The 13,532-nt window shown below is 41.9% G+C and overlaps 1 protein-coding gene across 4 annotated transcripts in view; it reads left to right on the top strand.

Moving 5' to 3' along the window:
- PBX1 (PBX homeobox 1) overlaps positions 1–13,532 on the top strand; it is a 327,299-nt gene that overhangs the window by 234,399 nt on the left and 79,368 nt on the right. For all 4 annotated transcript variants that reach the window (XM_009192815.4, XM_009192821.4, XM_009192809.4 and 1 more), the window contains one exon: positions 5,995–6,185. In XM_009192815.4, the coding sequence (XP_009191079.2) occupies positions 5,995–6,185 (191 nt within the window). The remainder of the gene's footprint in view (positions 1–5,994; positions 6,186–13,532) is intronic.

Genomic DNA, 13,532 nt, shown 5'->3' with positions numbered 1-13,532 from the left:
GCATGCTACTTTATCAGGAGTTCTTTAACAGCAGCTTTTCATTTAGACAATAGGTAAGTTTGTTGTTACCTCTTGTGATGCAACATTGTACTGAAGTTCTCCATTACCTTACTCTCATTGAATCATTCCCTTCCCTTCCCTTCTTTTCTTTTTCTTTTCTTTCTTTCTTTTTTTGTTTTTGAGATGGGGCCTCACTCTGTCACCCAGGCTGGAGTGCAGTGGCACGATCTCTGCTCACTGCAACCTCCATGTCCCAGGTTCAAGCAATTCTCCTACCTCAGCCTCCTGAGTAGCTGGGATTACAGGCAGACGCTACTATACCCAGCTAATCGTTGTATTTTTAGTAGAGACAGGGTTTCACTATGTTGGCCAGGCTGGTCTCAAACTCCTGACCTCAGGTGATCCACCTGCTTCGGCCTTCCAAAGTGCTGGGATTACAGGCATGAGCCACCACACCCGGCCCCTTCCTTTTTAAAAGCCAAAAAAGAAGAGAGAGAAAAAGTGGAAGGTAGAAGACCCTGTGCAGTCCACTCATAACTAGGTAGAAGGCAAATGCAAACTTAATAGAAAATTTAAATTTTAAAATAGAAATAGGCATTTTAAAATTTAAAGTGAATAAAGTTTCATTACTGCACTCCTATCTACCTTTGGAATGGATTTCTACAAAATCCTGTCTTTTATGAGGGCAAAAAAATTGCTGTGAAGCCAAGAATAGTGAAATTTGACCATCAGACAAGGTGTAGGGAGGGTGAAGGGGAGGAAAATGAAAGCAAGCTGTGGTAAGAAGCTATGAGTCATCTTCCTTTGCCTTCTTGGGAAAGAACAAATGTTCTTGCCACAGTGTTGGCTCCTATAGACATTTCCCCAGATCCCAGGCAATGCTGAGCTCAGAGAGCTGGCTGAACTCAGACAGTTTCCCCAACCATGACCATCGCTTAGAATTTGCAGTCTGCCCTAACCTAAAAGGGTAATTTTGGAAGGCAAATGGGGACAGACCTCTCGCTGACCTCTTGGGTTCTTATTACCCAATGTTCTTCCTACTTCGCCTTCACTGATAACCCTGTCCTCTGGCATAGCAAGCTGTCCTCAGATTTGTCCTCCAGGTTAACTCATGCCAAAGAGCAGGACACGAGACAAGCCCAGAGTGTGACTTCCTTCACTAAACCATAACTGCAATGGATGTTAGGTTGGGAGGTGTTGAAAACTGTCTTTAGTCTGAGCTCAGGTTGCCAGCAACGTAGAACTGCTTCCTTGATTTAAACCTTCTTATCATTCTTCCATCCTCATCCAAAATGACTAAAAATCATGACAGCTGTAGTACATTTCAATAGCATGTCACCAATCACAAAACTCTGTGGCTGACATAATGGTACTTGCTCCTCAAGGCAATGTTGAGATTGGGCACCCAGGACAGGTACTGCCATCCTCTCCCTTTTGATACAGGTGAGGAAATGGAGATGAAAGAGGTTAAGATGTGGTGGAGGTCACACATTTAATGAGGGAGAGAATTTGCCCTAGAATCCAGGATTTGACCCTTACCCCAAGGGCTCTTATTAAAACAATGCCTGACTCCACTTTGTAAGAAGAGAATGTGGATGTCTTTCGACAATGGAGTAGCCAGGTTGTCCTCTCTGTTACTTCCTTGGACTAGATTACTGGCACCTAAGAGAGGGTTGTGATAAGAATATTCTCTTCAGAAACTCCCTGTGGCTACTTAGCTATTCTAAACAATAAAGATGTTGGAAATTGAGAACTTAAAGTCTCCATCAGTACAGAAGCAAATTATGTTCAGTGTAGAAGTTGTGGTGGTCATCTGTATTTATTATTTTTAAAAGTGCTAAAATGTCATCTATTTGTTTATATGGGCATTTTCTAGTTAAGAAGTGAATACTGCTTAATATATTTTGGATGCTTAATAACTTCTTAATATTAGTTGTGTTGTTAATTATAGTAAACAGCAGATTGTAGGGAAATTATGCTATTAACCTTCTAGCTAGTGTGTCTGAGAGATATCTCTTCTTCATTTTCCTGTAACAGTTCCTTATGGGGATTTTTTAAAAATAGAAAACCTTGGTCAAGTGAAAGTGTCAGTATTTTAGTAATACCTACCTGAAATTACCAAATTGGTTCCTTAATAATTAATTCTGTTGTTTTATTTTTGGCATGGTGATGGCAGATAACTACACAATAATTAACTGTTGTAGCTCACCCTCACCCTTATCCCTCCAAAAACAAAACAAAACAAAAAACTACCTGAATCAGCCATTGTTTCACCCTGAGGTTATTAAATAAAGAAATCATCAGGAGACCTTTTTTTTGAGACGGAGTCTCGCTTTGTTGCCCAGGCTGGAGTGCAGTGGCACGATCTCAGCTCACTGCAACCTCCGCCTGGGGTTCAAGCGATTCTCCTGCCTCAGCCTCCCAAGTAGCTGGGACTACAGGTGTGTGCCACCATGTCCAGCTAATTTTTGTATTTTTGGTAGAGACGAGGTTTCACCATGTTGGCCAGGATGGTCTGGATCTCCTAATGTGATCCGCCTGCCTCAGCCTCCCAAAGTACTAGGATTACAGGCGTGAGCCACCGCGCCCGGCACTATAAGGTATTTAAGAGCTGGCATATTATAATAGATAAAACCATGATGTCAGAAACCTGAATTTTATTCCAAGATCTACTTTAAAAAAAAAAAAATTCTTGTGGTTTTGTAGGATTTTTTAGCTTTTGTAAATAATGCTGTTGGGGAATAGACAGGACTAAATGTCTAATGTTGAACTGAACTGGGTTAATTCAGTTCATAGCTAAGACAGCCCTAAGATCCCAGTTACTTTTGTTGATGAGATTGGCAGCCAAATCCAATCTCATCCTTGGATCTCAATCCAATCCATCTTTTTGAAGGAGTCAAGGAAGAAGATAGGTCTTATAGTTCAGGATGTAAACTTAAATCTTATAGGAGATTTTTGAAAGGCTTCGCTTTCATTGTCTGCTTCCAGAAACAATGTTGCCTGTAACCTGGGAGGTCTATTGGAAATCCCTCTGCCCTATAAGCTCCCAGAAAGTAACGGTTTTTTGTTTTGTTTGTTTGTTTGTTTGTTTGTTTTTAATGACAGCCTACAGTATTGTCTCCTCTGTTGAGAAACATTCAGCATGTGAGGGTTTTATTTAATTAACAGTTGTAACCCCAAGTATTCACATTCCTGTCACATTGTGAGTGCCTGTCCTGTGGGAAGTAGCCCAGCTTCTTTAGGTACAAGGCTTGAGGGAAGTGAGGAGGAGGTGTGGATAGCTCCTTCCTTCCCAGGTACTGGAACAATCTGGATCATTATGCTTTGTCCATCTCAAACGGACTTGGAGCTTTGCTCTGCTCTCTGCTGTGCGTTCCTCGGCAGCTGTTTAGCAGCTGCTTTGCTCCACCTCAGCAGTGGGTGAAACGACTCCACTGTCTGTTTCATGAAGAGCAGAAAGGGCCCCGGGATACAGTGCCCTGAATAAACATCAGATATTGTGAGTATTTGTATTCACCATAATGAAGCACATGATTATTAGCCGAGCACTGTGGCTTCCCAGCTGAGAGCTGGTGCACTGGACAATCCTCCCTCACATCCAGCCCCTCCTCTCTTTAAGCCCAGACGAGGTGGGGAGGCTGCAGCCCTGTGGGAGGTTGTTTCTCTAGAAAGGCGGCTGGGATGCTTGCTATGTGCCTAGCCCTCCACTCTCCATCCTGTGGTCTGCAGATTTCAGTGAACTTGCTGCCAGGTTTTATTTCCTTCTCTTGGCTGTACAGTTCTGGGTGCTGGGGCTGGCTAGGGAATGAACTTACTATATAGATCTCATGTTTATATAGCCCTTTTCCATGGAGAGTGGAGAGTAACATGCTATAAGGACCCAATCTTCTACGGGTATGTCTTCTGTATAGGCCCGTAAAGTAGAAAGGAGGTATTTATCACCACCTTTACTTTTACCAAGAGGGAAATTGAACTCTGGAGAAGTTTACCCGGTTATTGATATATCCAAATATGCTGGATTTCTAAGTTATCTATATTTTGAAGAGATAATTGTGACATGTGTTTTTTAGGGCCAGGCACACATATAGTAACTCATTTAATCCTTACTACACCTTATGAGGTGGGTGTTGTCATCTCGGTTTCACAAATTAGAGAAACGAGGCACAGATACATTAAGTCACTTTGAAGATCCCACAGCCAAATGAGTCCCAGAGGCAGGAGCTGTGAACCCAGGCTGTGCTCGCACTTAGACTCTCTGCTGTGTTCCTGTGAGGGATTTGCTCAGTCTGCAGGTCATAGCACAGGAGTGTGGGTGCCGTTAACCTTGCTGGAGGGTCAGGAGTGATTAAAGCCACTTTTGGGTGAATTAAATGAGGCACTGAGTAGTGAAAGGATGTGCCCAAATATTCATGGAGGCGGGGGCAAAAACCCAGGCCTCCCATTCACCAGTGTAGACACAGCCCAGTGGATGCACCTGCCTATGTACCTTTGGCCAACCAACCTCAAAGGATTTCTTAGGTGAATAATCAGTAAATGTGTCCTATTGTTATTGGTACTGCGTTATCGACACATGTGACAACAGCAGTGCAATGTTATCAATAACGAGCGTGTTTCTGCCGTTAATAAGTTGGAGCAGGCCGGGTACGGTGGCTCACGCCTGTAATCCCAGCACTTTGGGAGGCCGAGACGGGCGGATCACGAGGTCAGGAGATCAAGACCATTCTGGCTAACATAGTGAAACCCCATCTCTACTAAAAAATACAAAAAACTAGCCGGACGAGGTGGCGGGTGCCTGTAGTCCCAGCTACTCGGGAGGCTGAGGCAGGAGAATGGCGTAAACCCGGGAGGCGGAGGTTGCACTGAGCTGAGATCGCGCCACTGCACTCCAGCCTGGGCGACAGAGTGAGACTCTGTCTCAAAAAAAAAAAAAAAAAAGTTGGAGCAATTGAGTCTTCAGTTCTTTAACTCTTAAAGCATCATCTTGCCTTTTTTGTTGTGAATCGAATACAGTTTTACAGTATTGCTTTGAGTGAATCTGTGAATAGATGTTTTACTGAATGCTCAGCTAAGTAAACCAGATTATGGATGCTAAGTAAGTCATAGTAACTAAAAGAGAGGGCAGGAGTTTTCAGAGGAGTAAGTTCAGACTCTGGAAAAGGACAGAGGCCATGGCCTAAAATAGGAAGGGCTCAGGCGCTACTTCTGCCTCTTCATGTTTGCTGTGTGCCTGTGGAAATGTCCCTTCACCTCTCTGGGCCACAGTTTTTCTCCCTGTTAAATAAGGAGGTGGGGAAATACGATTTTCAACTCCACCTCCGGAGCTGATGATATGCTAGTTTATAACCTGAGAATTTTTATTTCTGCAGGGATAGTTCGTGAATCCTCTCAATCATGTTTTGATGCTGTTTCTCTAAGACCCCTGGGGACAGATTCCCTTTGTGTTACAGACATAGTGGATCTTCAGAAGGCCAGAGCAAGAGAGGAAGTTCTTATAATAAAACTTGAAACAGAAATAGATGGATGAGAAATCTCCCAGAAGAGTTATCAAAGCTTTTAATTCCATGATTCCATTTAAACTCTTTTGGCTGTTTATGCATTCTAAAATTGAGAATTTGGAAGCACTCCTATATCAGAAATAATGAGCAAGGCAGAAAGCACATGATACATTTGACCCCAAACTCTCTTTGACTGTTAACTTTGGGACAAAGTGTGTTTTATACTAGAAGTCATATTCTTACATTTTACTGTGGTAAAATCATGGAAAAAAAAATTAAGATAAAATGATTAAGAAATTTTTTTGTGTCTTAAAAAAATTCAACATTATCGCCAAAACTTAGAGCCATAGGGGCTGAAATGGACGTCTACCACAAACTATCTTAGTTTTCTTTATTTGCACAAGTCTCTAGAAAAGCCCACATGCTCCTTGTGTCATAGACTTGATACGCATTGAGGCTTGGACCCGCAATGACTGTGTTTATTGTCTTGCCATTCCAGGCCTGCAACGAGTTCACCACCCACGTGATGAATCTCCTGCGAGAGCAAAGCCGGACCAGGCCTATCTCCCCAAAGGAGATTGAGCGGATGGTCAGCATCATCCACCGCAAGTTCAGCTCCATCCAGATGCAGCTCAAGCAGAGCACGTGCGAGGCCGTGATGATCCTGCGTTCCCGATTTCTGGATGCGCGGTGAGTCTCCCATGGGGCTGTCCTGCCCTCTGTGGGAGTCACTGATCTGGGGCTAGAGTCCATAGCTGGCCACCCTTATAGGCTCTAGTTTCACCCCATCAACACTGAACCAAATGGTACCCTGAGAATGGTTCTGCGAGACTAGATAGGTCATTGGTTTCACACAGTACCAGGAAAATACATGGTTGCAGGAGGTGATCTTTATCACTATGTTACGCACTGTGGGTAGCAGCAAGGAGGACTTAGGTACAGTGAGATTTTTTTTCTTTTCATAGCACTAGGTACCTCTCTTATAGATGCGTCTTGTAACTATGGGCCTGCAGCTGTCTTACTAGCATTCTATCACGACAGGCTCTCTTCAATAAAGTTTATTCCATTTGCTTGGAAATTGGGATCTTTTCCACCCTGTAGATGGACTGAGAGTGCACACAATTCAACAAATATTTCTAAGTAAATTGCTGTCTCTGGGCTAATTTTAGGAGTGCAGAAATGAATAAGACATGGCACTTTGGACATAGAGGGACAAGGAGATGGTCTAACATGGGCCAACTTGGTTTGATGGTTTCCATCTGGCATTGCTGCTCCTGTCCTTACTTGTGAGTTCAGGGCATTCAGTTGAAGAAACCATGGATAGAAAGGACCTTTAAAAGAAGACAAGAACTGAGAACACAGAACAAGTGTCATCTCTTGGTTCCCCTACTCTCTAGACCGATAGATTTATGTGAATCCCTTTGATTCCTTTTGCTTCTGTTATCCAGCCTGTAAAATAGTAATAGTCGTATCTTTCATCTACTCTAGAAGAATATTTTGATAATTCATCTAGCAAATACATTTTGATTTTGGGTATGCTTTGTGATCTAGAATTTGTCTTAAATTCATCATCTGTGAATTCAGATACCATTCATATTTAAATTCTTGATAATAATCCCAATCTGTTATTTTTATCGTTAGTACGCTAGATATGTCAGGGTCAGTGTACCACTTCACAATCTATAATTTTGTCTCTTTTCAATCAGATAAAATGATTTATTACTCCTCTTGAATTTTTTCACCCCTGAGATCATGTTTTATTCAGCTATCCTACCTGCATTTCTCTCTGTCTTCACAATTGTGGTCTTTACAGTCCTTGAACCTCTTTAAAACGCCCTGGCATCTTCTCACTCCCTTTAGTCAATGTGTTTTGGGTTGCATGGACTAGAACATGAGAATGCCAGCTAGCAAAATGTAACTCTGGGCCAGTAGAATTCCATAGAATAAGTCAAGAGAAAGTAAAAACGAAGGTAGTTTTCCCCAACTGGGTATAGTAATGGAGTGGAAATACGCAAAATCACCCTAAAGCAGGATCCTCTGAGCCTCTCCCTCACCCGTGGCCTGCTGTCTGCCTGGCTTCTTTAATACAGCCTGTTCTGCATAGTGCAAAGTGCAAGTGACTGGTGGCCTCTGTTTGGGTCCTTCCTCTGTGCCACTGCCACCCTGTGTGTATTGCTTACATCTCCATGGTAACTCCTCTAGTTTAAATGCTGGAGTTAGTATTTATGTTGGCAGGTATTGAAAAAAAAAAAAAAGAACAGTTGGCTCCAGGCTGAGTTCTTTTCAAGAAAGTAAGCAGAGAGACGGGAGGAGCAGAATTAATTGTCTCATTGGATATCTTCTCTCAGTAATTCCACTGTGCCCAGTTGAAGGTCAGACTGTAACAGACACAAAGCTTGGAGAGCTTTGTCCACAAGTTTCTTTCACTTCCACCGGCCTTTGCCTAGAGTGTTCCAGTTGGCACCAGACAGACAATCACTTTAAGACAGGGTCTTTTTCTTGCTTTGGTTACAACCTTTGAATCATTGCTTCTGAGCCAAGATTCAAAACGAAAACAACTAACCTATTGTCACTGTTACTATCATTTCATTTTGGGGGTATATTTATTACCAGTGAAAGAACATGACCCCAGATTCCAGCCTAAGGCTGAGCAAATGGCCTTCTCAGTTCAAAAGCAAATGTTTGCCAGACATCCTGATTGGGGAATTCATATCAGTGCCTCCAGCGTCACTAACTGTAATTGGGAGAGATAGCTAAGCAAACTTAGTACGAAAGACACACTCACTGCACATATTCACATGCTCCTCTAAACCATGCATCTGATGGGCAGGGCCTCACCAAAAAAGATTTCATGGAAGACAAATAAAATACAAAGAGGACTTGATTTAGTAATAAGATTAGTCTTTGTAATCTAATAGGTGTGTAGAATTGAGTGTTCCTACTTTGTTGTGGAACACTCATTGTATTAGATTTCTATTGCTGCATAGCAGATTACCACAAATTAAGCAGCTTAAAACAACACAAGTTTATTATCGCACGGTTTCTGTTGGTCAGGGGCCTGGGCATGGCTTAGCTGGATCCTCTGCCCTAGTCACAGCGAATCTGTAATCAAGCTTATAAGCTGAGCCTGTGATCTCATCTGAGGCTCAGAGTCTCCTTCCAAGCTTGTTCTGGTTGTTGGCAGAATTCGTTTCCTCATTGTAGGACCGAGGGCCTCAGTTCCTAGAGGCTGCCCTTCTCAATAGGCAGTTCACAATTTGGCTGCCTGTTTTCTTCCTGAGGGCCCGTAGGAGAAACTTTCCATTTTAAGGCTTTAATCGAATCTTCCCTTTCATTTACTCAAAGTCAGCTGATGAGGAACCTCATCATATTTCCTATGCCATCCACTCACAGGGAAGGTGTGTACACCAGGGTCTACAGTTCTGGAATTCTGTCCACCACACTCCTCAACTTCTCTCTGGGCCCAGGTTTATCCCACTCAAGTCATTTCCTGTCTCTCTTCCTTAGATTGACTTAACTGTACCAGGAAGGTTTAACTTAAAAATTCCATTCATTCATTCATTCAACATATCTCATATCATTCTATATACCAAGCATTGTGCCATACAACTTGGTAAGTTTATTATCAGGACTATAAATAACATTTTTTTTTTTTTTTAGTTAAAAGAGGGAGAGAACTTATAAACTATCTAACTGATTTTCAAGCAGTAATCTTAACTGTTTTTCTCTAACATTTTGCTAGAAATAACAGTAACATAAACAGATAATTAAAAGTACGTCTGTATACTTCACTGCAATAGAGGAGATTACATAAAGTATATTGCCAAGGAGAGGATGGCAAGAAGGAGGAAAGGACATCCAAGAAGGTCTAGTCTGGTCACACTGGCACTCTACTTAGATTTACTGGTTTATCTAACTGAGCTCTTACTATCTGCGTGATGTTGTAGTAGCCACTGGAACATCAAAGATGAAAAAAGTGCATATACATGTGGGTGCTACCTTCAAAGAGCTCATAATCTCATAGGACAAATACTGTTCCAACTACACATAACACCACATGTTACACATTCAGTTCATTCATCTACCTACTCCACCTGAAGGAAAGGATCCAGAGAGAAGGCGGAAAAATACTGAGTCTCAGAGGAGCAGGATGTTTGCCAAACAGAAGGAATGACAGCAAACTAAACAACGTAATTCTACTTCAGCAAGCATTCCTTACTTGAGTGCTTACTATGTGTTAGACACAAGGGTTTCAAATATGAGTGAGATCTGTCCTCTGCCTTTGAGGAATTTGCTGTTTAGTTGGGGAAACATATGTAAATCTGTGGCGGATGTTGTGGGAGAGAAAGACGCAGGGTGGTGTGAAGAGCCACAGGAGCATGAAAGCCACGAGTCTTTGGGGAATGCAGAGGCATATGATGTGGCTAGATGAAATTGTTCAGAGCATGTGTAGGATTGAGGGGAAATGAGGCACTAGGGATAGGAAAGATCCACTGAAAAACCTTAACTGTACCAGTGAAGATTTTAAATTTGTCCTATCAAACAGCAGAAACCCTCAGAGCTATTTAAAGAAGAAGTATGGGAAGTTATCACATAAAATTGCACTGGATTCAAATTCTGGCTACAACCCTGATGACCTTTATGACCCTGTGACTCATTTTCCCAAGACTCGGTTTTCTTACCTGTAAAATGTAGATAATCCTGTAAATAGGAATAAATCTTACTATAGTATCTGGCACATAATATTCACATCATAATTCAGCTGTCATAATGATTACTGTGTTATATATTACTATTATATGCTATTGTACATTGTTGTTTATATACACATTATTATTAAATTTTATAATGATTAGTGACATATCTATGGTTTAGAAAGATTACTCTAGTGAGTCTCTTGAAGATGAGCTGGACTGGAGAAAAGACAATGTAAAGAACAATTGTTGAAGCCTGTGCTCCTCAGACTGGCGCCACACAGAATAAATTGAAATACTTTTCACATTTTACATAAGTATTCCAAAGAAAATATTCTTATTTTAAGATAAACATTGCTATATTATAGAGTGGACTAAAACAAGAGGTTTCAAAGATATTTTATGTTTTTGATGGTGTCCCCAGAGCTACAATCTTTTTCCAAGAGGGCTTCTTGGGAAAGCATTGATCTAGTGTTGCTCTGGTATATAGCTATTTGATTGTAAGTTAACTGAATACTAAATTAAAATGAATAAACATTTAAAAATTAGCTCTCTAGTTACAGTAGCCACATTGCAGCTGCTCAGTAGCCACACGTAGCCAGTGACTACTGCATTGGACAGCAGAGATATAGAACATTTCACTCATTGCACAAAGTACTCTTGGACAGCGCTAGTCATACGGTCGTACAATAGGCAGCGGCTCCTCTTCACTCACTTCACAAATAGCAGCACAATTAGAATGAAACAAAAGAGGTTGATTTGAAAGTGTAGAACTGGCAGGACTTGCTTAGGGGGCAATCATTTGATGAAGGTAAGAAAGCAGGAAGAGTTGAGAAACTCCTAGTTTCTAGCACATGCTAGGTACTCAAATCTTTGAATGAATGAATGAAGGAAGGAATGAACAAATTAGCAAATATAATGAACTATATCTGTAGTAATGTCACTAAATAATAAGGCTAACAAGGAAAATGGAGCTGATTTGGGTAAAAGGTGATCTTAGTTTGGGAAACAGTTTGTCTGAAGATGCTTGGAGTCTGCAGTCATAAATGGGCCAGTGGCTCTTAGCACAGGTATTAGGGCAGGAGATAACAAATTTGGTAGTTAGCAGTGTATGTCTGTGACGTCTACACATCTCACTATCATGAGTCTTTTATAAAAAACTTCCCCCATGGACCCTGTGCTTCAAAAATTTTCTGTCCCTAAAACACCATGTTTATCCAGTAATATTTAATTAACTTCCAAATTTCTTAAATTCAAAACCTTGATGCCCAACTCACAAAGCTACTCATTGGTTTGAAATCACAAATGTTAACTCAGCAAGGTGATCACACTTCAAGCCAAAGCAAAGAAACCAGGCGTCTCAGTTAGCTCAACCTTATGGTAGAAAGGTGTTATTTTCACTAGGTTTCTTGAAATTCGGAAAAATCCTGATCCTAGGATTTCAAACACCCTAGATTAAGACAGCTACTAAAAGAGGTGATAAGCGAGTCCATCAGAGTAGATGAGACCACCTAGGGAAGATTGCACATCACAAGGAGAGAAGAGCTGGGAACAGCTGTCTGCACCATCCGCATACCACCAGCTCATTCCAGAGAGGTTTCCTTTGAGCTCAATTGGAAGAGTCCCAAAAAATACACAGTAATGCTAATGCAAACAACTGAATGAGGGAACGGAGGCTCTCCCAATTAGGGAGCCTTCAGGGTCCAGTTCCCCAGGCCTAAAACAACAGTCTTCTTTAGGCGAAGAAGAAAGAGAAGCCAAAGGTGATCTAAAGCCTGGCCTGCAGACTGTGTTAGTCACTTGGCTATCTTCCTCAGATTCCCATCATGCAAGAGCTTTTAACACATGCCCACTTTGCAGTTGGGCTTTTAAATCCAATCTGTACAATTTCTGATGCTGAGTGACCCAGAAACTCAGCATGATTTAGGAGAGTGACTTGGGCTTGGCATAATCTGGACAGATGTGGTTAATACCTGTGGACAGATGGTGTTCATCCGGTAAAATCAGGCACTTTATTGTGTTAATTAATCCAAGCGGGACCCTGAAAATACAATATTAGCTGAATTTCCTGTCTAGCAAGGCCATCAGTGCTTTCTGTTGGCTAAATTGGGAAATCCTATATCCTGGCATAATCAGGGATGTTCTGGACATTTTTTCCATAAGGAAAAGCTTTTAATAAAAGCAAGAAAGGCAAAAGTGCTAAGCAAGCTAATTTAAAGATGAAGGACCCACAGCTTTAAGGAGGGCCAGCCAGCCCCTGCAATGAGCCTGCAACGCCCTCAGCTATCCACAGGCCTTCATTGTCAGGAAGCGATAAAGTGATTCTCACTTTAAATTAGTTCAATTAGCACTTTTTCTTTTTTAAGGCAGAAAAATGCTTTTATTCAAAAAAAGTGATTTTCTCCTTTTTGGCAACCTGTATGTGAAAAAGAATTCTGTGGGCTTTTGTTTTACCATTTAGCAGCTGTTCTTGCTTAAGAAGTGCCACTTTTCTCCTTCTGAGGGAGGTCAAGCTGTTGGGGGTTAATTTCAGTCAGTTCTGTGCCCTCTTCTCCAGATGCCTTTTAAGAATGTTACGTGCATTTACATGGGGATAGAATGGAAAGAACGTGATAACTTATTTTTAACTTATGGCTGCAGAATCTCTGTGTAATTGTGAGGAGCTCATTTGTGTAGAAGAGAGAGACTGGGTTTTGTAGTCGGTCAGACCTGAATTAATACCTTGGCTCTGTTACATACCAGCTGAGTGACCTTTGAGCTCTGTTCTTTATCGGTAAATACAAATAATCATATCTACCTCAGTAGTTGTGAAAAATGAATAACTTGAATTGATTGCCAAGAGGGAGGGGTAAGGCCCAGTGCCTGGAACCTGGTAAGAAGAAAGACCACGCTGTAGCACCTGCCATGTGTTGGGCGCTGTGCTGAATGCTGCCTTTGTGTGGTCTCATCTCTTCCCAACTCTCACCCTGTGAAGTCAGTATGACCCTCTTCACTGTCATTGAAGAAGCTGGTCAGAATCACCCAGCTGATATTCAATTGACCCAGGGTTCAAAACCAAGATGGGGCTGGGCGCAATGGCTCACACCTGTAATCCCAGCACTTTGGGAGGCCGAGGCAGGAAGATGATGAGGTCATGAGTTAGAGACCAACCTAGCCAATATGATGAAACCCCATCTCTACTAAAAATACAAAAATTAGCCGGGTGTGGTGGTGTGTGCCTGTAATCCCAGCTACACAAGAGGCTGAGGCAGGAGAATCGCTTGAACCCGGGAGGTGGAGGTTCAAAGTGAGCCAAGATCACACCACTGCACTCCAACCTGGGTGACAGAGTGAACAAACCAAG

The sequence above is a fragment of the Papio anubis genome, chromosome 1, assembly GCF_008728515.1.
Source record: "Papio anubis isolate 15944 chromosome 1, Panubis1.0, whole genome shotgun sequence".
Taxonomy (NCBI): domain Eukaryota; kingdom Metazoa; phylum Chordata; class Mammalia; order Primates; family Cercopithecidae; genus Papio; species Papio anubis.
The sequence above is the reverse complement of the archived record's forward strand: the minus strand, read 5'-3'. Positions and strand labels throughout refer to the sequence as shown.